At 37.8% G+C, this 26,984-nt stretch overlaps 2 protein-coding genes across 2 annotated transcripts in view; one reads left to right on the top strand and one right to left on the bottom strand.

Moving 5' to 3' along the window:
• LOC123683507 (methylglutaconyl-CoA hydratase, mitochondrial) overlaps positions 1 to 26,984 on the bottom strand; it is a 222,969-nt gene that overhangs the window by 119,751 nt on the left and 76,234 nt on the right. The window lies entirely within an intron of this gene.
• Positions 6,980 to 9,810, top strand: LOC123683506. Its single transcript, XM_045622595.1, has 2 exons — positions 6,980 to 8,978; positions 9,037 to 9,810. The coding sequence occupies exon 1, from the start codon at positions 7,507 to 7,509 to the stop codon at positions 8,791 to 8,793; it is 1,287 nt and encodes a 428-aa protein (XP_045478551.1). The 5' UTR covers positions 6,980 to 7,506; the 3' UTR covers positions 8,794 to 8,978; positions 9,037 to 9,810.

Below are 26,984 nucleotides of genomic sequence, written 5' to 3'. Positions count from 1 at the left end.
TTGAGAAAAAAGGAGCTTATTCCATCCAAACCAGGAGATGAGTTTGATTTAATATTCGACTAATGATTTTTAATCTTTTCCGAAGTAAACGTCACATGGTTCAGACTATCATGCAGTCGTTCTGCCTTAATCCGCGGCAGTTGACCACCTGGAGGCTCAACTGAAAAGGAGCTTGTGAAAGAGTCAGCCAAAACTTCAGCCGACTCGGTGTTTGTAGAGGACAGGGAACCGTCAGGTTTTCGCAAGAGCGGAATGCTTACTTTGGTATTCAGGTTGGATCGTATGAACTTGTATAGTTTTTTACCGTTTTCAGAGTTTGCGATAGATTCCTCAAACTCACGACGTGAGGACTTTAGTGCTGATACCAGGTGTTCAGAGAAACTTCCATGAGTTTGATAATCCTCTGGGGCTCTTGATCTTCTGTATCTCCTCCAAAGCCTTTTTTTATGATGTATGAGTGACATTATTTCGGTATTTATCCATGGTTTAAGAGGGTTTTTTCGGCACAATTTGCTGTGGGAGTTCTTATCAATAGATGCAGTTACGGTCGAGTAAAATCTGTCCCAGAGGATGTCAACGTCGTTACATGTATTTAAGAGGGCTATCCAATCTATGGTGGAAAGTTCCTCTGATAACCGATCAAAGTCGACTATTTTGAAAACTTCGCTTTCGCATTTGTTTGGAATGAAACAATTGAGCTGAATAGTTGCGTAGATCACAACATGGTCCGATATTCCAACAGGCGGCAGTACTTCATGATCTGTGACAATGTTTTCATCGTTGGTAAAAATGAGGTCAAGAACAGATGGTTCGTTGTTGTTTCGGAATCTAGTTGGTTCGGTGATAATTTGAAAGAGGTTTGAATCGGCAACAAAATGCATGAAATTACTCATGGCACTATTTGTATCAGGTATGTTATTAATGGGCCACGCGATATTGGGGTAGTTAAAGTCACCAGCAATGATGAGATTGTCAAGTGTCGACAGTTGGCTCAGGTAATCGATCAACTGAGCATTGGCTTCGGAGGATACCTCAGGAGGTCTGTATACACCTACTAAGTTTATGTTTTCCTTGGTGAGGCTGAGAGATTGAAATACCAAAGTTCACAGGTGATATAAAAACATTTAAACCCTTTATAGACATGTTTGAAAATCTCATTCATAATAATACCTCTCTTTCGAACATCGAGAAATTCAATTATTTGATTTCCTCTTTACGAGGTCCGCCTCTCACTCTAGTGCAGACTACGCCAATGTCAAGTGCCAATTATGCGATCGCCTTTAAATCACTTTCAGAACGCTATAATAACAAAAGACTTATAGCATTTGCTCATTTTCAAGAGATTGATAATGCAATTATTATAAAAAATTCAAAGAATACTCAAAATTTGAGGATTTTACTGGACACCTACACAGAGAACCTTGCCGCGCTCGAAAATATGGGTATTCCAGTGAAGGAATGGGATTTCATGTTATATTATCTTTTCACAAAACATTTAGATCAAGAAACCATTTCACGTTTTGAATTTGAGAATCCAGTAGCATTCGATGAATTACCTTCTTTCAAAAAATTGGTTGCCTTTGTTCAACAAAGATGTAATACGCTTGATGCTATTGATCTCTCAGTGGGTAAATCCTCAAACACGCTATCACCCAGTTCGAAAAATGTTCCAAATTTTTCCTCTCATTCGAGACCAAAACAGTCTTCAACATACTTCGCAAACGCTTCTAAGGGTATAAAAAATTCAACTATTACATGTTCATTCTGTAAACAGGATCATACAATTTACAAATGCTCTGAATATCATAACAGAACACCTAATGACAGATCTCTTTTTGTCAAGCAAAACAAACTATGCACAAATTGTTTAAGTTCGCAACATTCAATTTATAAATGCAGGTCAAAATCAACTTGTCATTTTTGTCATGAAAGACATCATTCAAGCATACACGTAAATAAGGATCTAACTAAAAATTACTCTTCTTCCGATAATCTTCAAGTCAGTTCTCAAACAACTCCGCCTTTACCTAGTACTTCCAAGTCACCAGACATTTCCACATTTTCTGGAATGATGTCTTCAGCTGTTGGTGTTTTACTTTCAACTGCAATAGTCGAGGTTTCTGATTCTTATAGTAACTTTCAAAAGGTACGTGTGATATTAGATAGTGGTTCACAAACAAGTTATATCACCGAAAAATGTGCGAATAGGTTGGGTTTATCACGTTTCATTTGCTCACTTTCGATACAGGGTCTTGGAAATATGACTAACATGACATCCAAGAGTGGTGTTACATGTAAAATAAAGCCTGTTGGAAAAATATCTCCTATATTTACCATCGACGCGGTTGTTTTACCCAAACTTTGTGCCAATATGCCGGTCTCAAAATTAAATCATACTCATTGGGTTCACCTGAATAATATCCAACTAGCTGACGAATCATTTCATAAACCTGCTCCGGTAGATATGCTATTACGAGCCGATATTTTTCCACATATTTTAAAAGAAATGAACCAGTAGCTATCAACACTATTTTCGGTTACATACTTATGGGTAAATATAACGCTTATGATACTCATATTACGGCCAATGTGTCTACATTTTTCGCAGCTCTGGGCAATAATGCTTTATCGGTTGATAACTTGATTGGGCGGTTCTGGGAGGTTGAGGAAGTTCCTTTAGTCAAATCAATATATTCGCCTGAAAATGCGTTATGTGAAAAAATTTTCGCTGAGACTCATGAAAGGGGTAATTTTGGACGTTATACTGTCAATTTACCATTCAAAAATTCCGAACCTTCATTTGATTCGGAAGATATTCGCTCGATACCTCTGCGCCGTTTTTATTCGCTCGAACGTCGCTTATACAAACAACCAACAGTATTCAAACAATATTCAGATTTTTTGAATGAATATCTCAAAAATGATGATGATTATGAGAACAGTGACAATCCTATCGCAAACAAAAATATATTTTATCTACCCCATCACTGCGTAATGAAAGATAGTACTACCACACAGCTCAGAGTAGTTTTCGATGGATCTACGAGGTCGAAAGGAATATCGTTAAATGATTCCCCTCTTGGTGGGGGAGAAACTTCAGAATAATATTTTCGAAATATTACTCAAGTTCAGAGTGCATTCAATCGTTTTACTGCCGACATAAAGAAAATGTTTTTACAAATTCTAATAAATTCTAAGCATCAAGATTATCTGAGGATATTGTGGAGGTTTTCGCGAAATGATCAGGTTAGAGAATATCGCTTAAAACGATTAGTTTTCGGTTTGTCTTCCTCACCATTTATAGCAAATAGAGTCATTTTGCAGTTAGCCAGAGATGAACGCGATGATTTTCCTCTGGCCGCAAATATTTTGGAGGATGATATCTATATAGATGATGTGTGTTCTGGGTGTTCCAGTTTAGATGAAGCAAAGTTAATTCGCGATCAATTAATTAATATTTTAAACAGGGGATGTTTTGAATTGCGCAAATGGGCATCCAACACTCCATTACTTCTAGATGATTTACCAATTGAATATCGTTACAACAATAATTCATCGATTTCTTTCGATGATGAAAACTCCTGCATAAAGGTTTTAGGGTTGAGATGGCAACCATCCTTGGACGCTTTCATATATACTACAGATTCAACTGTTGTGGGTTACACAAAAAGACAAATTTTGAGCGATATAGCCAAAATTTTCGATCCTTTAGGATTTCTCGCACCATTGACATGTTTCGCGAAATTGATTATGCAACGTTTCTGGACTTTGGGTCTCAACTGGGATGATACGCCGCCTCGCGAAATTTGTGAAAAGTGGTACCAGTTTAAATCGTCTTTCGCGATGTTGTCAGATTTTAAGATTTCTCGGCGTTTTCTTGTTGACAATTGTGATGAATGCCAAATTCATGCCTTTTGCGACGCTTCTGAGAAGGCATATGCCGGGGTCAAATATTTTAGGGTTCAACAAAATAGTAAAGTTAATTTATTTTTTTGTATGTGCAAAAACAAAGGTTGCTCCCTTGAAGAGTATTTCAGTTCCCCGTCTGGAACTGTGCGCCGCGGTATTGCTTTCTAATTTACTGTCAGAAGTGTTGACAATTTTTGATAACAAAATTAAATTTTCTAATGTATATGCCTACACCGATAGTATGATTGTCATTCATTGGATTAAATCATCTCCACATAAGTGGAAAACGTTTGTCAGCAATCGAGTAACTCATATTCAAGATAAAATACCCCCAGCTTCTTGGCAACATATTTCAACAGACAACAATCCGGCAGATTGTGCCTCTCGTGGGTTTTTACCTGGTGAAATTCTACAAAATAAATTATGGTTGTCCGGCCCAGAATGGCTTCAATCGTCGAGCGAATACTGGCCAGGCAGTAAATTCGATCCGAATTATGTGAATTTGTCTGATGAAAAGGTGGAACAAAAAATCTTGACTCTCACCACTTTAAATATTCCGAATTTTATCGAGACACTAATTCAAGATTGTTCTACTTTATCTAAATTGAAAAGAATTCTCGCATATATTCAAAGATTTTTATATAATTCTGCAAATTCTGTGAACAGAAGAACTGGTGTACTCACAGTGAAGGAGCTTAATGATTCCTTAATGACGCTGGTTAAATATGTTCAGGTTTTTCATTTTCATGATGAAATTCAGGAATTGAAAAATAAAAAATCACAATCAAAATTCTTAAGAAAACTTAACGCCTTTTTAGATAAAGACGATATTCTCAGGGTAGGAGGTCGTTTGAGAAATTCAAATTTGAGCTTCCTTCAGAAGCATCCCGCAATTCTGCCTAAAAGGAGTCGTTTCACGGAATTAATAATTCAACATTTTCATATCACTCACTTATATCCGGGTGTCCAAACCCGTCAGTTTTTAATTTCACAGCAATTTTGGATCTTATCAACTAGAAGTTCCATTAAAAGGGTAGTATCAGGATGTAAACAGTGTTGGCGCTTATCACCAAGGCCTTATCAACCCCCTATGGGTAATCTTCCTGATTTTCGCGTTTCTCAGTTGAAGGCGTTTTCAGTAGTTGGTCTCGACTACGCCGGTCTCTTTGCTATAACACTTGGTAAAATACGCGGTGCTAAGACTCATAAAGCGTATATTTGTCTGTTTGTATGTATGGCTACTAAGTGCATACATTTGGAACTGGCTTCAGATATGACATGCGAGATTTTTATTTCTGCCTTGAGGAGGTTCATAGCTCGTAGAGGACGCTGTGATTGTATAATATCTGACTGCGGTACAAATTTTACAAGCGCAAGTAGGGAAATAGGCACTTTAATGAAGCAAGCTGCTGAACGCGAAACAATCAAGTTCAAATTTAATCCACCTGGTTCGCCACACTTCGCAGGTATGGCCGAAGCAGGAGTGAAGTCTGTAAAAACACATATTCATCGTGTTGTGGGTCAACAGATTATGACTTACGAGGAGTTTTACACTCTTCTGACGCAAATTGAAGCGCTATTAAATTCTCGCCCCTTATGTCCAATGAGTAATGATCCCAATGATTTGTCAGTTTTGACACCGGGACATTTCTTAACTTTAGAACCTCTGACGTCATTGCCTGACCCTGATTTAACCCATTTAAATATCAGTAAATTGAACCGATTCCAATTTTTACAACGATGTGTTCAATCCTTTTGGAAAAGGTGGCAGTTAGAATATTTGCACACACTTCAACAAAGAAGTAAATGGTTGAACGCCTCGCACCCAGTTGGGGTCGGTGCAATAGTTCTCATAAAAAATGACCAGACATCGCCAATGAAATGGTTAGTAGGGCGAATTCAAAAACTTTATTATGGAAAAGATGAGGTTGCGAGAGTTGCCGATGTACGAACGAAGAATGGCGTTCTAAAGAGGGCTTTGGTAAAATTGTGTCCTTTACCAAGTGCCGAGCTAAGTAATGGTATTTAATAATAATAATAATAATAAATTATTTAAATTATTGCATAATTTAGTGGGGGAGAATGTTCGGTATTTTCTCTTCCACTAGTTCATTTTTGTTTTGTTTAGTTTTGCTGGGATAGAAGTTCACCTCAGTTTTTCTTTTATTCTTTCTTAGTTGTTTTCGTTTTTGAATTGCGCGGGTTTTGTTGAGGGTTGCACATGTGTGCCGTGTCATGTGGAGTTTACGAAGATAGGAGACAGTATGAAAACAACCGCCGCAGAGCTATATATGCAAGATATCACCGCATGTTATTTCGTCTATGGAAAATACAGTCCACTCGCAAAAAAAGGTAAGTGCACACTCAACATTCGAAATAATTCTAAAATTTCATTATTTCCGCGACACAGACTATGCTTTGTTTAAATTTTTATTTGATTATCGAAATTCAATTCATTCCACGACTGGAGTAACACCTTCAGAATTAATGTTTCGACACAAAATTCGAAGTCAATTCAGGTCGATATTACCACCTTGTTCACCTGTAGTGAAAGAAAAAGTTAAATGTTCACAATTGAAACAAAAGTCATGTTTTAAGGGACAAAGAACGGTATGCTTTGTCCCAGGGGAGAGAGTTCTTGTCAGGAAATTTAGTGAGAATAGAGAGTATTGGGAAAAAGGTACAATAAGAAGTACAATAAGTATATCCATTTTCTTAGTATGGGTTCCAAGTAGAAATTGTGTACTGAAAAAGCACGTTGATCAATTGCGTAAAGATCATTTAGATTTGTCATTACCAATTGAAAACGAAGTTCCCAAGACAGAAGAAACTGATATTAGTGTAGAAACACAAACAGGTATTGTAAAAAATGAAACTGTTGACGAAGAACCTTTAACTCTCAGGAGAACTAAAAGAATTGTTAAACCACCTGAGAGATTTGGATTGTAAATGTATATCCTATGTATTATATTGCATATTTGTAAATAAAGAAAAATTGTAATATGGGGATTCAAATTAGTGCCATTATGTTTTGAATTTTCTGGGGGGGAATGTTATATATTGTATCCATAGCAACGGCAGTTGCGCATGTGTGATATGGCTCTCGGGGGATTAGTCGACCCCAGCCATGCCAAGGTCTGTGCTGGCATGGTTCACCGCAGCCTCCTCGGGGCGAGAGTTGGACAGTGATCGACCGACACTGACCAATGCGGTGCGACTCCCCATACCCTGCTGTAGTGTCGTGGCTTGGGGTATTGCACGGGGTTTACGATGCCAGGTATGCAAGGGATCAGCACTTCAAGCCTGATATACCGACATGTGGAATCTGATGTCTGTGTTCATGTCTCGCGAGCAGAGGACACATGCCGGGGGATTTGGCTTAACCGCCTGAACCGAGTGTATGAAAGACACAATAAAAACTTTCCCCAAGACAAGGTGGAACAGCGTATGCCGAAGTCTGCGTGGCTAGTGGGAGGATCTAGTCCTGAATATGCGAACTCCAGATACCAGGCGACCTCTGGTTTAATTGGCCTTCCAGGGGCATGCGGGGCTCTGCCTCTGGTGACTGAAATTCCCTAGCTGCACGTGGGACTTCATATGGACCAGATAGAAAAAACTAAAGAAGGGTCTAGCACTAGCCCTAATGTGCTAATCGAGGAAGTGCAAAGCCTCGCTCAGCCTGAGGAACAGGGCGCAAGTCCTGACCCCATGGCGGAGGAAATGCTGCTGAAGAGCAGCGATGAAGAGGTCGTAGCTGGCTTCGAAAAGCTGACGGTCAGGAGACATAGACTCTCCGGGGCCGCCAGAAGAAGGATGAAGTTCCTTCTAAAGAAAGGGATGGCTCCTGACGATGCCAGGAAAGAAGCCTCCAAACCAATTGGTCCAAAGCAGAAAACAGGCCGAGGGACCAAGAGAAATAGGTCGGAGGACAGCACGCCTAAAGGCAAGCAGCCAAAGAGTGCCAAATGCGAGGCTTCAAAAGTCGCACGGTCCTCAGGAGGTGCCGGGGCTCAGGCCTCGGGTGCCTCCAAAGTTCAATCCTCGGGAGCTTCCGGGGCTCAGCCCTTAGGAACTCCCAAGGGTCCCGCATCAGGTGGGCCCACCTACAGCCAGGCTACCGCTGGTCTGAAGGTGGGGATAATGCACAAAAAATTTCCAGAGGTGATTTTGGAAATGGACAAACTAATGGCCATCAAAAAATCGCTAATGGAAGAGATTATTGCATTGGGGAACGAGGACGCCATAACGCCTACGTTCCACCAACTGCATATGAGGCCAGGCTGGCTTGGGCTGACATGCTCTGACAAAGCCACTGTGGAGTGGCTGAAGAGCATACAGCCAAAACTCAAACCCTGGGAGGGAGCTGATCTAAGGATAGCCGAAGAGGCAGAACTGCCTCACCCGGAGATCCTGGTCGGATATCTCCCCTACAGCCATGATCTCTCCAATGAGAAAATTCTCAAGGCGGTAGAGAATCAGAACGCAGGGCTCAAAACCTCCAGCTGGAGAGTCCTTCGAAGGGGACCATCAGGACCCATGCTCGAGATTGTCATCTCGGCTGATAGAACATCGGTCGAGAGACTTAGAGCAAAGAATTGGCAGATAAATTACTTTTTCGGCCAAACAAATCTCCGCCTTAAGGGACCAAAGACAATGGCCGAGAGGAGAGGAGCTTCTCAGGCCCCAACCTCTGGTCCGGCGTCGAAAAGGCCCAAAGGGGAGGTAAAGAAGAAGGTGGTGAAGCCTCCAGGAAATGAAGAGGCCATAAAACTGACCACCAGCTCTGGGGGGAGGGCTGATCCGCAAGGGCGTGATAAGGGGGGGTCCGACGGAGAAAAACCGGCGGTCCCTTCCGAAAAGCCTAGCGGACAACCTACCTCATAAGGAGTAGATGTCTGACATGCCTTCAGATAAACCTCCAGCACTCGAAGGCAGCCTCTAGTGCCTTATGCTGGAGAACATCTAGAAGGCATGTTGACATAGGGCTGATACAAGAGCCCTGGATCAATGGAGGTCAAGTAAGAGGCCTACCAAACAAAGTATATCAGACGATATACTGCGATAAGGCAGTAAGTCCAAGAGCCCTAATAATACTCAGAAGCGGACTAACCTGTCTTCCACTTACAGAGTTCCTGACAAGGGATCTTGCTGCGGCATTGGTTGAGGTGCGAACTGAGAACATCAAGAGGCAGCTTGTTATCGCCTCAGGATATTTTCCAGGAGACGCCATCAGCCCACCACCGGAGGAAGTACAACGCCTCATCGAATGGTGCCGCATAGAGAAGAAACAACTTATTCTGGGCTGCGATGCGAACGCACACCACAAAGTATGGGGCAGCACAGATATAAATCATAGAGGTGAGGATTTACTTGACTTTCTATTTTCTACTAACATAGAGATAGTAAATGTGGGTAATAGTCCAACCTTCATGAATGCGATCAGAAGGGAAGTAATTGACCTTACACTGGCGACACCTTTTATTGCGGGGATGGTCAAGAACTGGAGGGTCTCAGAAGAGCCATCCATGTCAGACCATATGGCAATAGAATTCAACGTTGAAGCAACTGCTTCAGCTGATGTTGAGTGCAGGATACCCAGGAAGACAGACTGGGAACTTTACATAGCCCACATGAGTTCTGATCTGAAGGGCCTGAAATACAACATCAGCTCCAATGAGGATCTGGAGAACGCCTCTGCTCACTTCACATCATGTCTGAAGAGGGCATTTGAAAACAGTTGTCCACTCAGGAAGAAAACGATCTCCAGAGACGTCCCCTGGTGGAACAATCATCTTGAAAACCTCAAGAAAATTGCTAGAAAAGCCTTCAATAAGGCTAAGCGAGAAGGCAGCTGGAATGCCTACAGACTAGCCCTGACCAACTACAACAAAGAGGTCAGGAAAGCCATGAGGCAGTCCTGGAGAAGCTTCTGTGAGGGAATAGATAAAACGGCCCCAGCAGCTAGACTTCAAAAGGTTCTATCTAAGGATCACTCAAACCCAATTGGCCAAATAAAGAAGCCATGTGGGGAATTTACGAATGATCCTCAAGAGAGCCTAAGTCTCTACTAGAGACTCACTTTCCTGGCTCCAGGCAGATTACCAGTGAAGATGGGGCCCCCGCTGGGGAAGTATACAACCCCACCAGGTGGGATTCTCAGAAAGCTGGTAGACTATTCACACCAGAAAGAATTGAATGGGCGATAAAGAGCTTTCAGCCCTTCAAATCAGCAGGCATGGATGGTATTTTTCCAGCCATGCTTCAGAAAGGTGTTGAAGTACTTATAGCCCCGATAACTGAGCTCTTCAAGGCCAGCTTTACAAGGGGCTATATCCCGAAATCATGGAGGGAGGCGAGGGTAGTATTCATTCCCAAAAAGGGTCGAAAAGGCTCCCCAGAGCCTAAATCCTATCGACCCATATGCCTCACCTCCTTTCTCCTGAAGACCATGGAGAAAATAATTGACAACAACATACGAGGCAGTGTAAAACTCCATAGCAAACAGTTTGCTTATAGGGCGGGTAGATCTACTGTAGACGCCCTTCATCATCTTCTTAGAGAGGTGGAAGGCACCCTCAACGCAAAGGAGATTCTGCTTGCAATGTTCGGTGATATCGGAGGGGCCTTTGACAATACCCTACATACCTCCATATGCAATGCAGCCAAAAGGAAAGGGATAGAACCCTCCACTGTTAAGTGGATATCAGCTATGTTGAAAGGACGAACCGTTACAGCCTATCTGGGAGAAACCGAAGTGACTGTGCTGACGTGCAGAGGATGCCCTCAGGGAGGGGTTCTATCACCCCTGCTGTGGAGCTTAGTCATGGATGGCCTCTTGGAGAGGCTTACAACAGGCGGATTTAACGTCCAGGCTTACGCCGACGACATAGTGGTGACGGTTAGAGGCAAGCATGTGGGCCCAATAAGTAGCCGAATGCAACTTGCTCTCAAAACTATTGAAAATTGGTGCGGGGAAGAGGGGCTTACTGTCAACCCCTCGAAAACATCAATAATCCCGTTCACTAGAAGAAGGAATCTCGACCTCAGAGCTCTGGTCTTAAATGGTCAGACTCTGCACTTCTCTAGTGAGCGTAAATATCTAGGTGTTACCCTGGACAGTAAACTGAACTGGGGGAAACATATAGATAAGACTCTTTCCAGAGCCACGGCGGCTATGTGAACATGCAAAAGACTCTTTGGAAAGACATGGGGAGTGAAACCGAAAATGGTACTGTGGTTATACACAGCGGTGGTACGCCCTATTGTCACCTATGCATCTCTAGCATGGTGGACAAAAACCGAGGAGGTCACCACACGCATCAGGTTGCAGAAAATGCAAAGGCTGGCGTGCATTGGTGTCACAGGAGCTATGCGCACAGCTCCTACGGCAGCGCTGGAGGTCATACTAGACTTGCCTCCCTTACACCTACATGTAAGGAAATGTAGCCTGCTCGAAGCAATAAGGATTTCCCATAATGGAAAGCTCCTTCCTGGGAACTGGGTTGGACATATGAGGATACTGAATCAACTAGATTCAAACCTCCTCGCAAAACCATCAGATATTATGCCAACCACCTACGATTTTGAAACGCCCTTTGAAACGGTTATAAATGACCGTCATAGTGCAATAAGTTTCATAAATCGTCTAGACAAAAAGTCATCCATATGGTTTACAGATGGATCAAAAACAGAGAAGGGCACCGGCATTGGGATATATGGACCTAGACTGAGGATCTCTAAAGCCCTGGGAAGTGAGCCCTCGATTCTACAAGCCGAGATAATGGCTGTTTATGTATGCGCCCAGGAGTGTCTCAAAATGAACCTCAAAGGGGCGCATATCTACATCACCACGGACAGCCAAGCCACGCTGAGATCCCTGGAATCGTGTTGTCAGGGGTCTCTGCTGACTTGGGAGTGCCGTAACACCATAAAGCAACTGGCCAGAGGAAACAAGGTGACTCTACTATGGGTACCAGGGCACTGTGGTGTTGAAGGAAATGAGAGAGCGGACGAGCTTGCAAAAAGTGCATCTAGGCTAAGACCTGCTGGACCTGAGCCTTTCTGTGGGATAGGAAAAGACCAATATAAAGCTGCGGTCCAGCTATGGGAGTTGAACAGTAGGACAATCCACTGGACTAACACTCCTAGACTTGCTCAGGCAAAGAAATTCGTGAAGATTTCACCTACTTACACCAGAAAACTCCTGAAGCTGTCACGAGCGGAGCTTCGGGTGATGGTGGGACTGCTGACGGGGCACTGTCGGTACAAACATCATTTGTACCGTATGGGTAAGTCAGCAGACGAGATTTGCAGGCTCTGTGGATCGGAAGTAGAAACTTCTGAACACTTGATATGCAAGTGTCCAGAGCTGTCTGGCCTAAGAACCATTCACATGGGCAAGCCGGTCCTGGATACCAGAGAGGTAATGGCCACGGCCCCTAGGGAGGTTGTCAATTTTATTAACGTCGTTGACGACCTCCCTGGGTTTCTATGAATGAGTAGGGTAGTGAACAAAAGATCTGCATGGTCGCAGTTCCCGGAAGGCTCACCGAAGCAAAACGACCCCAGTTCAAATAATAATAATAATAATAATGTGTGATATGTGCCGATGTGCAGTTTAGTTGTAACAGAGTTCAGTTGTAGAATAAACGAATTAAAGTTAATGTGTAGAGAGTTTCATTCCAAATTGAATGACCCTATTTATAATATTTATATCAAATTATATAAATATTTCGATTAAATATCGACAGATATACTTGGGATGAATATAAGCGGTTGCGGAATGTGGTCAATCACGCGATAACGAAGGAAAAACGAATACATTTTTAATATGTTACATCGCACTCCTCCAATAAGAATCTGTGGAGGAAAATACAATCATTGGGCATTTCAAATAAATCGCATGTTGATGTCAGTCAGAAATTAGAGGACCCCGATGAAGTTAACGATTACTTTCTCAGCTTTTCTGGCGGTACTTACTACTGACAACTCTCTTATTGATTTTTACAAGAACAATCTTGTATGCGCGGATAAGTTTTCTCTTAGGCTTGTAGATGATGAAGAAACTGTTTTTGGTTATCTGAGGAGGATCAAAAACAGTGCTGCGGGATGTGATAAAATTTCAATTTCCTTTATTAAAATTTGCTGTCCCTATATACTTCCTTTCATTGTGAATATTTTCAACTCCTAAATACAATATGCCTATGGGAGTATCGGATTTTAGACCAATTAGTATTTTATCGGGATTGATGGAAAAAATAATGGCGGTACAACTCGAAGAGTTTCTTGAATTAAATGGGATTATTCCTGATGTTCAGTCCGGTTTTCGTCCGGGTTACAGCACCACCTCTACTCTTTTGGGTGTTACCGATGATATTCTTAGGTCAATTGATGCATCTGAATGTGCTGCTTTGCTGTTACTCGATTTCAGCAAGGCCTTTGATACTGTTCGACATGACATTCTTATTGCTATACTGAGGTCTTGTGGTATATTTGAGGGCGCACTCGATCTCTTCGAGTCTTATCTGATTCGTCGTTCGCAAATTGTTAAATTGGGTACTAAAATATCTAAAGCTAAAAGTGTATCAATTGGAGTCCCTCAGGGTTCGGTTCTTGGACCCCTGCTCTTCATTTTGTATACCAGTCAATTTGTGAAGTTCATTCGTCACTGCAGGGTCATATGTATGCCGACGACTTTCAGCTCTTCATTGATTAGCTAAATAATGCAACCATCCGAATCAATGAGGATTTACATCGGTTATGGGACATTGCTAGGAGACATGGCCTGTCTTTAAATGCAAAAAAATCATTTGCTCTTGCATTCGGCTCCAAAAACAATACACAACTCGTTAAGGATAATCGTGGTTGCGAATGATGTTGTTACTTTCGTTGATAGAGCACGTAATTTGGGGTTGATTATGGATGAGTCGCTGAGGTTTCGCGAGCATATAGAGAATACGGTTGGTAGAGCTTATGGAGCGTTGAGAATTTTATATCCGCATAGATCGTATTTACCTATCTATACTAAAAAACTTCTGTGTGAGAGTCTGGTATTATCGAAGTTCAATTACTGCTCTGTGTATAGCTTTTGCTTGGACTAGGACTCTCTTGGTCGAATTCAACGGGTACAGAACAAGTGTATAAGATTTATCTTCGGTATTAAAAAATTTGAACATGTATCTCATAAGCTGGTGGAGTTGAGTTGGCTTCCTATGACACTTCGTTTCAACTATCATGCTCTCTGTACTTTTCATAAAATAGTTGTGAAGAGAAGACCACCTTATCTCTTCAATAAGTTGCAATACAGAGCTGATATTCACAATGTTAATATCAGACATAGAAATTTGCTTACATGTCCTCATCATAGAACCTCAACATTTCAGAGAAGTTTTAGATACAACATCTGTAAATTGTACAATGTTATACCTTATGAATTGAAACAACTTAATGATCACAGATTCAGGAACAAAATCAGAGAATACCTGCTCAGTTCCTCCTAGCTCACCTTCTATCTCCGAGAGGGTAAAAAAGGAAATTATTTTTTTTCAATTCTTTATGCTCTATTATTGTTTTTTTTTTTATCTATGTTATTGGATGGATTGCACACAATGTATGTATGTGTTTAATTTTTTTTTCTTTCATGCATCAACAAGGGTTAAGTGGTAGAACACCTATGGGTGAACTTCCCCTTGAGATTTCTATGAAGAAATAAAGGCCTTATTAAATTAAATTAAATTGAAAATCTCTCCGAGAATTATCATTTTTTCGGCCGGACGAACAGAATCGAATTTCAGGACGGATTCATCATCAGTGAGTCGAACCCTCGGTCGAACCCCATTGTTTTGGACCATCGCTGGCACAAAATTCATAAATTACAGACATTAAGACGAAATAATAAAGCTGAACGACGGCTCAAAAAGATATGATCATAAGTTTTCAAGTATGGAATAATAACTCATCACATTCGTCCATTCCATCTAGGTTCCTGCTATTTGATATTCATTCTATATGTTGGTTAACTAGTATCATTCATCATTATGAAAATTCAATTTTTAATTTCATTCAAATATAGTCAAACATTTTCTACAAATAAAAATTGAATTGTTAGAAATTCAAAATCATATTTGAAGAATATGAACTTGTTCTCTTTCATTTTCATTTTGCCCATTCTTTTTTATTTTGATAATCCTGTTTATATTATCAACTTTGAAAAATAATATCTTATTTTTTTATTTTCAAAAATTTAGTATTTTGAATCAGTTCGCTTCTATAAAGTTCTGCTGTACTTCTCATCTTACCCTACCATAATCTCACATATGTTTATAGGAACAATATTTATTTCGATTAAAAAACTTCACTTTCAACAGTTCCTACTAAAGTGCTTAGTGCTCGAAATTTCGAATTACTTTTACAAAGTGCTTAGTAATCGCGAGTCTTTTGTGAAAATCGGTGCTTAGTGCTGGGTGGTTGAAGCCCTTTTTTTTCGAGTGCTTAGTACTTAGTGCTCAAGCACTTTTTTTCAGTGCTTGTCACAGCTCTGTTTATAAGAATAAATAAATTAAGAAATAATGATAGAAATTAATTTGGGATTTAGAATAAAGTAGAAAGGAGTTCTTTGTATTTGTTTCTGTTTGAATATAAGTGATATATATGAATATAAGTGATATAATATATGTATACTAGCACTGAATATTTTGGTTTTTTGTACAAAATAATGGATTGATCATAGAGCTGTACTACGATTATTTTATTGTTTCGCGGTAATTATAGTTATGAATATGTTGGAGACACTGGGATGGGATGAGGCGTCGGAGCTACGCTGGTTGGAGAGTTAGGTGCGGGGGTGTGCTTTGGGGCAGGATTATCGCGTTTTGGAGTACTACACTTCAACATAAGTTTGAGTTTATAGGTATTTGTACCTCTACTCTTATTGTAACAATAATAATAATAATAATAATAATAATAATAAGAAGTATTCACAAAAATTTTAACCAACTGTAAATATATTTAGAAGAAATTGACTTAAGAGAAGATACATGTTATAATCCTTTCAGAAACTTTCACTATTTATGGCATTGAACTATTTAAAATAGAAGGATTCGATATGTTCCATAACGGTTCAGTTCATAATAAGAATGATGGTTTATTTGTCTATTTTAGGAGTCAATGGAATGTCAAAATTCACAAAGTGGAACTCACTCAAACTATTTTCTCTAGGCTTGAAATCGCATTAGATCTGATTGTTTTAGGGATAACTGCAGTTTACAGACCCCCGTCAACTAACTAAAGTTTGTTTTTGGAGGAACTAGAAAAATATTTATAAGATTTGGAACAAAAACCTGTTGAACTTTTCATTGGAGATATAAATATTAATATTCTTGATGGCACAGATAATAGAACTGATGTATACATGAATTTGTTAGCGTCTCATGGATATTTATTCTATATTAATCAACCAACGAGAGTTACGGAGTCATCGTCAACATTAATCGATCATATTTTCGCGAAATGTAAGAACAAACTAGCAAATCAAATCACTCTGAAACCATTTATTTTCGAGTTTTCCTTGACAGATCATTTTCCTGTGGGATTAGAGTAGCAAATTCACTAAGCACACATCTAATATCAAAACAAAACAAATAATAAACAATACGAAAATCTATATTAACATGCTTAATACTCGTTTTGCCGAGGAAAACTGGCAAAATGTTTATAATATTAGTAAAGAAGAGGAAGGTTAGATCTGTTTCAAAAATACATTATTGAATTATATTAATAACTGCAAAAAGACTCATCTCATAAATAACAAAATTAAAACCTTGGATCACTCTCGGATTAATAAATTCAATCAGAAAAAGGGATGAGATGAAGTTGGAGTTGAATAAAGCTTATTCGGTTTGTAATAATCGGGAATTTGAGATTCTCGATTATTGGGTCTGGACGTCGCCAACGTGCGGTAGGTAGACGAGACCCTTTTCGAAGACGATGTAAGGTCAGGCACTTGACACTAGACTTGGTGGCGACTAATAAACTGCGAAATTTATTGGTTTGCTATTTGTCAAATCTGGATGATGGAAATATTTTTGTACAAGTCGATACTTAGGTACAGCCTCGACCTCAGGCGATAAGAGTATAGGGTGTTAAAAATTAGTTGTATCGAAGTTTGTTGAGTGGTCCCCTTATGGGAACATTCGATCCGTGGGAAGAGAAAAACTCGGCAACTACAGAAAAAACCCATGACGTTCTTTTTTGAAGGTACGCCCATCTGGGGCGGGAAATAAGTAACCTTAGGCCAAATCATAGAAAAATTAATCAGTTAGTCACAAGTAAGTTGCGGGGAGTTGAGGACAACTCAAGAAACATTACGGGAAACAGTTAGTCACGGGGAGTTCAGGGATACTCAAGAATCGGTTCGGGAATTGGTCGCGGAAATTAGGTTAAGAAGTTAAGAGTTGAAGGTAGATCGTTGAAATCTGTAGTTAGTAGAAGTTAGGCGGTATAAGTATTTTGGAAGAAACGCAGTTGATAGTTTGAAACATTCAATAATAATTTTTTTTTTGGTTCTGTCACGGGTGGATAGAAGATTTAGTAGATCTAAAGATTAGGCAATAACGGTATCGTTTCGACAAAATTACGTGAAGTTCGAGATACATTTCGCGAAAGTGGAGTGTGAGAGTCCATTTGAAGGATTATTATCCATCGAAGAAATTAACAGGTAGCAAGTTGAGAAATTCAACATTTTAATTTTTGTTTGTTTGTTCTGTCCAATGTTCTGAAATCTCCAGTAGTTTTGTGAAGTTTAAAGGGAATAAAAGAGACCTGCCAGTTTGAGGCAAGTACTTCCGAAGATTAATTTTTGTTCAATTTTGTGTTATTTTTTTGTTAGAAAAATTATAAAAGGGCTTATGCCTTTCAGTTATCACTAGACCTGTTTCCAAAGAAAAATTCAGTATAACACTAAGTCCTGTCCCTAGTGTAACAGGTCTTACCCACACTTTATCTCTTAATAAAGGAGAAAGAATTTAATTAACATCTTCAATAAAACTACCACTACTTGATCAGAGGAAAGCCGCTCTTCCGATGATCATAAGAGGCGGTGAATTAGTACAGGTTGACAAAAGAAGTAAATTCATAAAATACAGAAATACCCTCAAAAAATAATTGAACAATCAAAATACGATTACTATAAAAAAAAAATTAACGAAACTAAAAATGATACGAAAAAAGTTTGGAATTCAATAAATGAAGCTGTGAATGTATGTAGGACAAAACAAAATATAAATTGCATCTTGAGCGAGAATTATGAAGTACTCACCCAACCGGTTGAGATTGCGGATATTTTTAATCGGTATTTCACTAAAATAGGTGAGCGAATGCAAATAAATATCGAAAAAACTGATAAGAAATACAAAAACAAGATAGGTACTCATAGATCTTTCTTTTTGAGGCCGGTGACTCCGCAAGAACTGATTCAAGAGATTGCTACTTTAAAAAATGATTCGTCAATGCTTCAAAAGAAGTGAGATCCCCTCTGATTGGAAGACCTCTATAATTGTTCCCATATACAAATCCGGTGATAAACAAAAACTAGAGAACTATAGACCAATTTCCCTCATAAATAACTTCACTAAACCTTTTGAAAAATGCTTGAAAAAACGTATCATGAATTTTTTAGAAACTTAAAATTTACTAAATAAAAATCAATACGGTTTTAGATCTGAACTAAGCACAGAGGACGCAGTATTTAATTCAATTAATGAGATAAACAACACCTTGAAGTATGTATTGACTTGGCTAAGTCATTCGATACAATACCTCATGAGCTATTAATGAAAAGAATGCCTAGGATTTCGAGGGGATACGAACTCACTTCTAAAAATTATTTGTTAAACCGGAGCCAGAAGGTAAGGATTGAAGATGCCTACAGCAAACCAGAGAAGATAACTATTGGTATACCTTAGGGTACTGTTTTGGGACCTCTTTTATTCCTTATATATGAGAATGAAATAGGATCAAATTTGGATAACGCTGTAGTTATTTCATATGATGACGATACAGTTGTGGTGTTCAGAGATTACGGTTGGGAAGAAGTAAGGCGAAAGAGGGACTAGATCATTGTATAACTGGCTGAATAATAGTTCACTGAGCATTAATTTGAAGAAAACTCAATACATCACTTTTTCCGTCACTGATGTTGATAAACCCCAGAACACCCAATTGAAAATTGATAAAGAACAATGCTCAAATAATAAATGTTAAAAAATTAAATATTTGGGCATTATAGTAGATCAACACCTGAGGTGGAGTGATCACTGTTCTTACCTCAATGGGAAAATTAGAGGGTTACTCTCCAGATTTCATCAATTGAGCAAAATCCTAAATGCAAAGATGCTCAGGACAATTTACATGGCATTGGTGGAATCGGTGTTGCGCTATTGCTTGGTTGTATGGGGAGGCTGTTTAAGAAACGCTATGAGAAATGTATTCATTTCTCATAATTATGCTCTCAAAATTATTTATAGGAAAAAACGTACATATCCTACAGACTCACTCTACAGGGTCTTTCACGAGGAACCTCACCCATATTTATACGGGAAACTACTGAACGTATTTTCATGAAATTCAGCACTTATAAGTATTTCACGATGCTGATGAAATCTAAAATATTTTCAAGGCATGAGCACCTCCGGTTTTTCCGGAAATGACGTCAACTTCTGTTTTTCAAATTAGAACACCATTTTTTATTGCAGAAATAGATTCCTTAGAAAATTTCAAGTTATTTTGATGTAACATTTTTCAGTTTTGGTTGGAAAATTCTCTCTGAGCGGGAAAATTCGAAAAAAAAATCGAAAATAGAGCTCCGCTGAAACAAGAATAACTTCGAGGTTTTTGGATGGAAAATTTTCATTTTTGGGATTTTTCAAGATGTAAGATTGATGTATCCACTTTAAAAATCGAAATCGCGATTCATGATACAGGGGGTGGAAAAATCGCTTTCAAAGTTAGGGATGACAAAATCGTGCAAAATCAATTTTTTTAAATTAGAACCCCATTTTTTATGGCAGATATTGAATCTACGTTAAAAAATAATGTGAGTGTATGCATCACACCCTTGCCCTAAAGTGGATATTTTCTGAGTTATTCACAAAAAACTGTTTTTCGTCTTGAATTTTCAGCTATTTCTTTGCCCTTCACGCCAAAAAGATGAAATTTTCAGGAACTGTTACTTAAAGCATGTGTTAGATTTTACTACCCTAATATGTAAGAGAAAAAGTTACAGGTTGTTCCTAAATAGATGGCGAATTTTGATTCGAATTTGTATCGGAAACCTCTTTATTTCAACTAATCGGCCATCGGTTTTCTCTCCAGTGATGAATGAATAATTCCTTATGAACCATATGCAAAAACTTACCATGTTTTACATTCTTTTTTTTGAAGATAGATATCATTAATTACATCTGCCAAATTCCTCTTTATTCAGTAGCATTTTGTGTTTACTATTAATTTGGTGATAATTCGTATCAAGTAATAAAATTGATCACTATGCCTAATTTTACCAATGAAGATTATTTAAATCTCATTCTACTTCATGGATAATGTAATAAAGTTGTAGATAGAACGATTCGACTGTTCATTGAGAGGTTTCCTGACCGACCCAGACCAACGAGAGATACCATTAACAGAACCATGACAAACTTGAGAAATGTCGGATCTTTCGTTAAGAAAACTATACATAGAGAAAAAAGTGTAGTAGAAGATGAGAACAACGAAATTACAGTTCTTGCATATTTTCGTGTGAATCCTCAAAATTCTCTCAAAGATGCCGAGATTGATCTGGGATTATCTCAATCGAGTGTTTGGAAAATATGAAAAAAACATAAAATGCACCCATATAAATTCAATAGGGTACAGCATTTGAAGGAAACTGATTTCGCCAGGAGAACAGAGTTTTGCGAAGCTATGATGATTCGATTTCAAGAGAATGAAAACTTTTTGGACTGTATAATTTGGACAGATGAATCTAAATTCACAAAGAATGTTTCTTTCAATAGGCATAACAGTCATTATTGGGATGAAGAGAACAACCACCACTTCAGACAATGGAACTTTCAAGAGACCTGGAGTTTCAATGTTTTTTGCGCCATCAAAAATAATGCAATTCTCGATGTTCACATTTATGATGGGACTTTAACTGGTAAGATAGAACACTACGCATGTTTGCATTATTTAAAGAATGTTCTCCCTTAGGAGATAGATATTCTGACATATTGACTCAAATAATTGAGCCGCTAGTACAGAACCATAATGACTTATGGTATCAACAAGTTGGCGCGCCTCCACACAATTCACTCAATGTGTCAAATATCCTCTACAGGCTATTTGAAGATCGATGGTTGGCGAACAATGGTCCACATCTTTGGCCACCACGTTCTCCCGATTTAACTCTTTTAGACTATTATATTTGGGGTAGGATAAAAAATATTGTCTACTCAACTCCCCTGACTGATAAAGAGGACTGCATAGAACGAGTCAGAAATGCATTCAGGTTTGTTTAGATTTTTAGATTCATAGTTTTGAAACTCAATTTGGTTTTTAAACACTTTTGCAGATCTCTTCCTCCCGATGAAATAAGAAGAGCAACGCACGAAGCATTCCTGAGACGTATAAATAAATGTCTAGAAATTAACGGTCAAAACTTTGAGCATCTTCTCTAGTTATAACTGCGAGAGTTTGCCATGGTTCTCCTAATAGTAACTTGAAGTCGGTTTCAAGAAGGGGTAAAAAATCTACAGCATGGTTCAAATAACAGTTCCTGAAAATTTCATCTTTTTGGCGTGAAGGGAAAAGAAATAGCTGAAAATTCAAGACGAAAAACAGTTTTTTGTGAATAACTCAGAAAATATCCATTTAAGGGCAAGGGTGTGATGAATACACTCACATTATTTTTTAACGTAGATTCAATATCTGCCATAAAAAATGGGGTTCTAATTTGAAAAAATTGATTTTTCACGATTTTGTCATCCCTAACTTTGAAAGCGATTTTTTCACCCCCTGTATCATGAATCGAATTGATTGAAATGAAATGAACGATTTCGATTTTTAAAGTGGATACATTAATCTTACATCTTGAAAAATCCCAAAAATGAAAATTTTCCATCCAAAAACCTCGAAACTATTTTTGTTTCAGCGGAGCTCTATTTTCGATTTTTTTTTCGAATTTTCCCGCTCAGAGAGAATTTTCCAACCAAAACTGAAAAATGTTACATCAAAATAACTTGAAATTTTCTAAGGAATCTATTTCTGCAATAAAAATGGTGTTCTAATTTGAAAAACAGAAGTTGACGTCATTTCCGGAAAAACCGGAGGTGCTCATGCCTTGCAAATATTTTAGATTTCATCAGCATCGTGAAATACTTATAAGTGCTGAATTTCATGAAAATATGTTCAGTATTTTCCCGAATAAATATGGGTGAGGTTCCTCGTGAAACACCCTTTATAGGGAGACAAATGTCCTACCGCTGAGAGACCTATATGTTCATGGTTGTCTTAACTTTTTACCTAAAAACAAAATGCTATTACCTGATAACACCATAAAATACAATATTAGAACAGAGTCTTTGAGAACCCGACTATAGGGGGTGTTTCAAGTTTGACGGCCTATTAGACGTTTCTGGAGAACGGGGCCGATTTGAAATCTGAAAATTCGGAATATGACATTGTTCATGATGTCCTGTTCAGCTAAAATATTTTCGAAGTTCCGGCACTTCCGGTTATACAAGAATTGAAATTTTTTTTCAAAAAACTCTTTTTTTTTCATTTTATGATATTATCAAGATTTTCATTTTCAATAACCCTTTGCAAAATTCAAATCAATCTTTATTCATCATAATCATAACAAAAATTACAACTAAAATTCATATACATAAATTCAAAACAAAAAAAAATATATGAATGACAGCTGTTTCGCGCTAAACCAGGAAGTAAATTCCAGGTCCGTGTTGCGAAACCTCTGCCCAACCTTTAACTGTTGAACGCAAAAGAGAAATGGAGTTGTGGAGAAAAGAAGAGCCAAAGGCGACCCAGCCGGCGGCCAGCGGGAAAAGCATTCACGGGAGGAAATCTCATGAAAAAAATCACTGAGAAATTCACATGAACATCTCACCATCTTAATTTATAATAAGTCATGAAACATCCCATAGTGTTCCTGAATATATTTCTTCGTTATTACATTAAAGTTTCTCTTGTTATTTACTGTTGACTTTATGGTAGGAGGAAGTCTATTGAAAAATTTTGGAGCAAAGTAAGTTACGAATCTCTGAGTATGAGCTTTGGTATATAGTCTAGTTCGCAATGACCCTATTCTTAGATTATAATCTACAGTGTAGTCCGGAAGCATAAATCTAATTTTTGGTAGATAGATGAGGCAGCTGTGGATGAAAAGCGCTCTCAGGGGAAGAATATTTGCTTCTTTGTATGGAGACTCTGTGGAATATGTCCGTTTTTTTTATATATAACTTTGAGAACATAATTTTGAGTGACGAAGACATTATTCAGAGCGTTCCTGAAGCAACCCCCCCAAACTATCAAACAATATCTCAGTATAGATTCGACCAATGATATATAAACAATTCTTATCATTTTAGTATTTAAAATCTCCCTCAGTTGATAGAACCGATAAATCAAGTTTCTTATTTTTTTATTGATGTAATAGGCGTGTTCGTTCCATCTCAAATGATTATCGACAATAACACCTAGATATTTAATATTTTCTACATTTTTCATTATTTCGCATTGACAGTTAACATGTTCGACACAGTATTCGTTATGAATTTTTAAAACCATAGTAAGCGGCCTACCAACATCGGAGACAGAAAAAGCGATATACTTTGTCTTTTTCAGGTTTAAACTTAGGAGACTATAATTTAGCCAACTATACCGTTCTTTGCTCCTCCTCCGCCCTCCTGAAAACAACATCCCAACTCGAACCACTAAAGACAACAACAGTGTCATCCGCATAGGAAATTACGACAGCTCTATCCAAAATTCTTCCTATTTCATTTATATATATGAGGAACAAGAGAGGACCCAAAACCGTTCCCTGTGGTATATTATACCAATTGAAATTTTTTCTGGTTTGCTGTAATAATCCTCGATTTTAACTTTTTGGGTTCGGTTTGTTAAATAATTTTTGAGAAGTAAATTTGTAGTCCCTCTAATGCCTATACACTCCATTCTGTATAACAATTGTTCATGAGGAATTGTATCGAAGGCTTTTGCTAAGTCAATGAAAACTGCCAAGGTCTTCCCGTCGGAGTTGAGGTTGCTATTAATTTCATTTATTAAGTTAAAAACTGCATCCTCTGTACTGAGGTTATTTCTGAAACCATATTGATGTTTATTGAGTAATTTGTTATTTTCTAAAAATTCTATAATTCGAGTTTTCAAACACTCTTCAAAAAGTTTGGTGCAATTATTGATAAGAGAAATCTGTCTATAGTTGTCCATTTTCTGTTTGTCACCAGACTTATATATGGGTATTACAACCGAGGTCTTCCAATCCGAGGGTATTTCGTTTTTCTCAAAGCATAAATTGATTAGGTAGGTTAAAGGCTTATTAATTATTGCGTTAGTTCTCATAGTTTTCAAAATATCAAGAAAAAAACCGTAAAAAAGAGAGAATTTCCTCAGTAACAATTACGTGAATTATTTTAACTGTGAATATCCTATGCGTATACTCAATTCACTTTCTTAAACTAGAATGAATATCGTGCATATCTTGAATTTGAAAAATATCATCGCAGGGTGTTTCAAATATTGTGCCAAAAATTGTGAAAAAAATTTGATCATAACTTTCGATTTTCGAATTAGAACCCTATTTTTTTGTGATTTCGTTTGATTCTACGGTGAAAATAAGGATAGTGTGATTATGCTCTCAAATTCAATAATTCAAGAGTTATTCAAGATTTTATGAATTTATGTCATACGTAGGGTCATTTTCATTCGATCTGTTTCCAGACAGACTACCATATTCACGATGAATACAATAGAATTGGTAGAACTCATTGAATTTCAAATCAGAAATTTCCTCATCTTCTTGAAAGGATGTTTCATACTTTATGAATATCCATTGTACTGGAGTAGGTACCTACCTAGAAAAAAAAGACCTGTATCTACCAAATGAGATAAAATCATGCAGGACTCTTGTGTGCCAATTCTATTCATATAAAAAAGCGGTAGAATACTTCAGGAAAAAATTAGCGTGGTGATGAAAAGGGAGTAACAGAAAGTTTGAAACATACTTCCGAAATATCTTCTCGTCAATTGGTGGTAAATGTGAATAGTTCTGATTGAATGCTCGACAAGTTCTCGAAACAATTCTGTTGCATTCACCGTGGATATGGAATAGATCCAGAATTTCATTATTTGCATAACATAATTTTCATATCGTGAAATTATAAACTTAGCTTCAATAATGAGTACACCTGTCACTTTGGAATAATTACATATTTTAATTTCTATGATCATAGAATACTGATTTGAAACGCACTCTAGAAACAGATTGAATGAAATTGACCCTACGTATAACATACATTCATAAAATCTCGAATAACTCAAATTATTGAATTTGAGAGCATAATCATGTTTGGACACTACGCTTATTTTTCACCGTAGAATCCAACGAAATCACAAAAAAATAGGGTTCTGATTTGAAAATCGAAAGTTATGATCAAATTTTGTTCACAATTTTTGGCACAATATTTGAAACAACCTGTGACGATACCCCAAGTTCAAGATATGCACGATATTCCAACATCATTCTAGTTTGAGAAAGTGAATTGAGTATACGCATAGGATATTCACAGTAAAAATAATTCACGTAATCGTGACTAAGGAAATTCTCTCTTTTTTACGGTTTTTTCTTAATATTTTGAAAACTATGAGGACTAACGCAATAATTTTAGAAAAAGGTAATTGAAAATGGAAATCTTGATGATATCTTAGACATTAAATGAATAAAAAAGTTTTTTTTTAATTTTCCTTTCAAATTCTTGTAATAATAACAATAATAATAATAATATATACAATATACAAAATCATCACATCATGTTTGGCATCTCGTATCTACAAACATTGCGAGAAAAATAGAATAATTACAACACAGCAGAAAGGATGTTCCAAGAATGCACAAGGATCAAAGGAGCAGCTGGTAATAGATTCCATAATATGCAACCAAGCCTTCAAGAAACGTAGAAATCTTTTCATGACTTATTTGATTATAAGAAGGCTTTCGACTCACTTCCACATGGCTGGCTGAAGAAAATTTTGGAGATATACAAGATCGATTCAATTATAACCAATTTTCTAAAGCTTGCAATGGACAATTGGAAAACGAACATCGAGCTTTCCACGGCAAACATAAAAACCAAACTGATTCCAATTAAGAAGGGAATTTTCCAAGGAGACTCCTTGAGCCCTTTTTGGTTCTGCTTGGCGCTGAACCCACTCTCTAAACAGCTAAACGCTACTGAAAAGGGTTTCAACATTAAAGGAAATAATTATACTACCACTGTTCAAACCGCATTTTTTTTTTGTTTCATATTTGTTTATTTGGTTCACAAATTTCATTTTTCATTTTATTTCATTTAATATCACGCACTATTGACCAATCATTTTCGTATTCCCCCCATACCTTCAAATCTATCTTTTACGTCTTTCGACGCACGCATGGATCAACGCAATTAATAGTCGATTCAATTGACATCTACGCATAAGCAAGACGTATCAATTTTCCATACGATTTTCATCAACTTTTCAAGATTTTTCTACAAAAACAAGAATTTCTACAATTTCTGCAAAGCGGAACATGAAAGCCGAGAGCCTTTGGTTAGATTTCGACTTCTGCACCATTCATTCATTCATTCATTCTTTCTCGCTTATTGGGCTCAACCTTTGGTTATGTACCCAGTCACAAATATGTTGGATTTCTCCTAATTTTCTCACATGTATTACATTTAATTCATACTCTCATTCATTCTTATGTCAACATACAATTTTTATTATCTCTCAAAGACCCG

The sequence above is a fragment of the Harmonia axyridis genome, chromosome 6 (assembly GCF_914767665.1).
Source record: "Harmonia axyridis chromosome 6, icHarAxyr1.1, whole genome shotgun sequence".
In the NCBI taxonomy this organism is placed as follows: Eukaryota; Metazoa; Arthropoda; class Insecta; order Coleoptera; family Coccinellidae; genus Harmonia; species Harmonia axyridis.
This window is presented reverse-complemented; position numbering and strand designations above follow the sequence as displayed.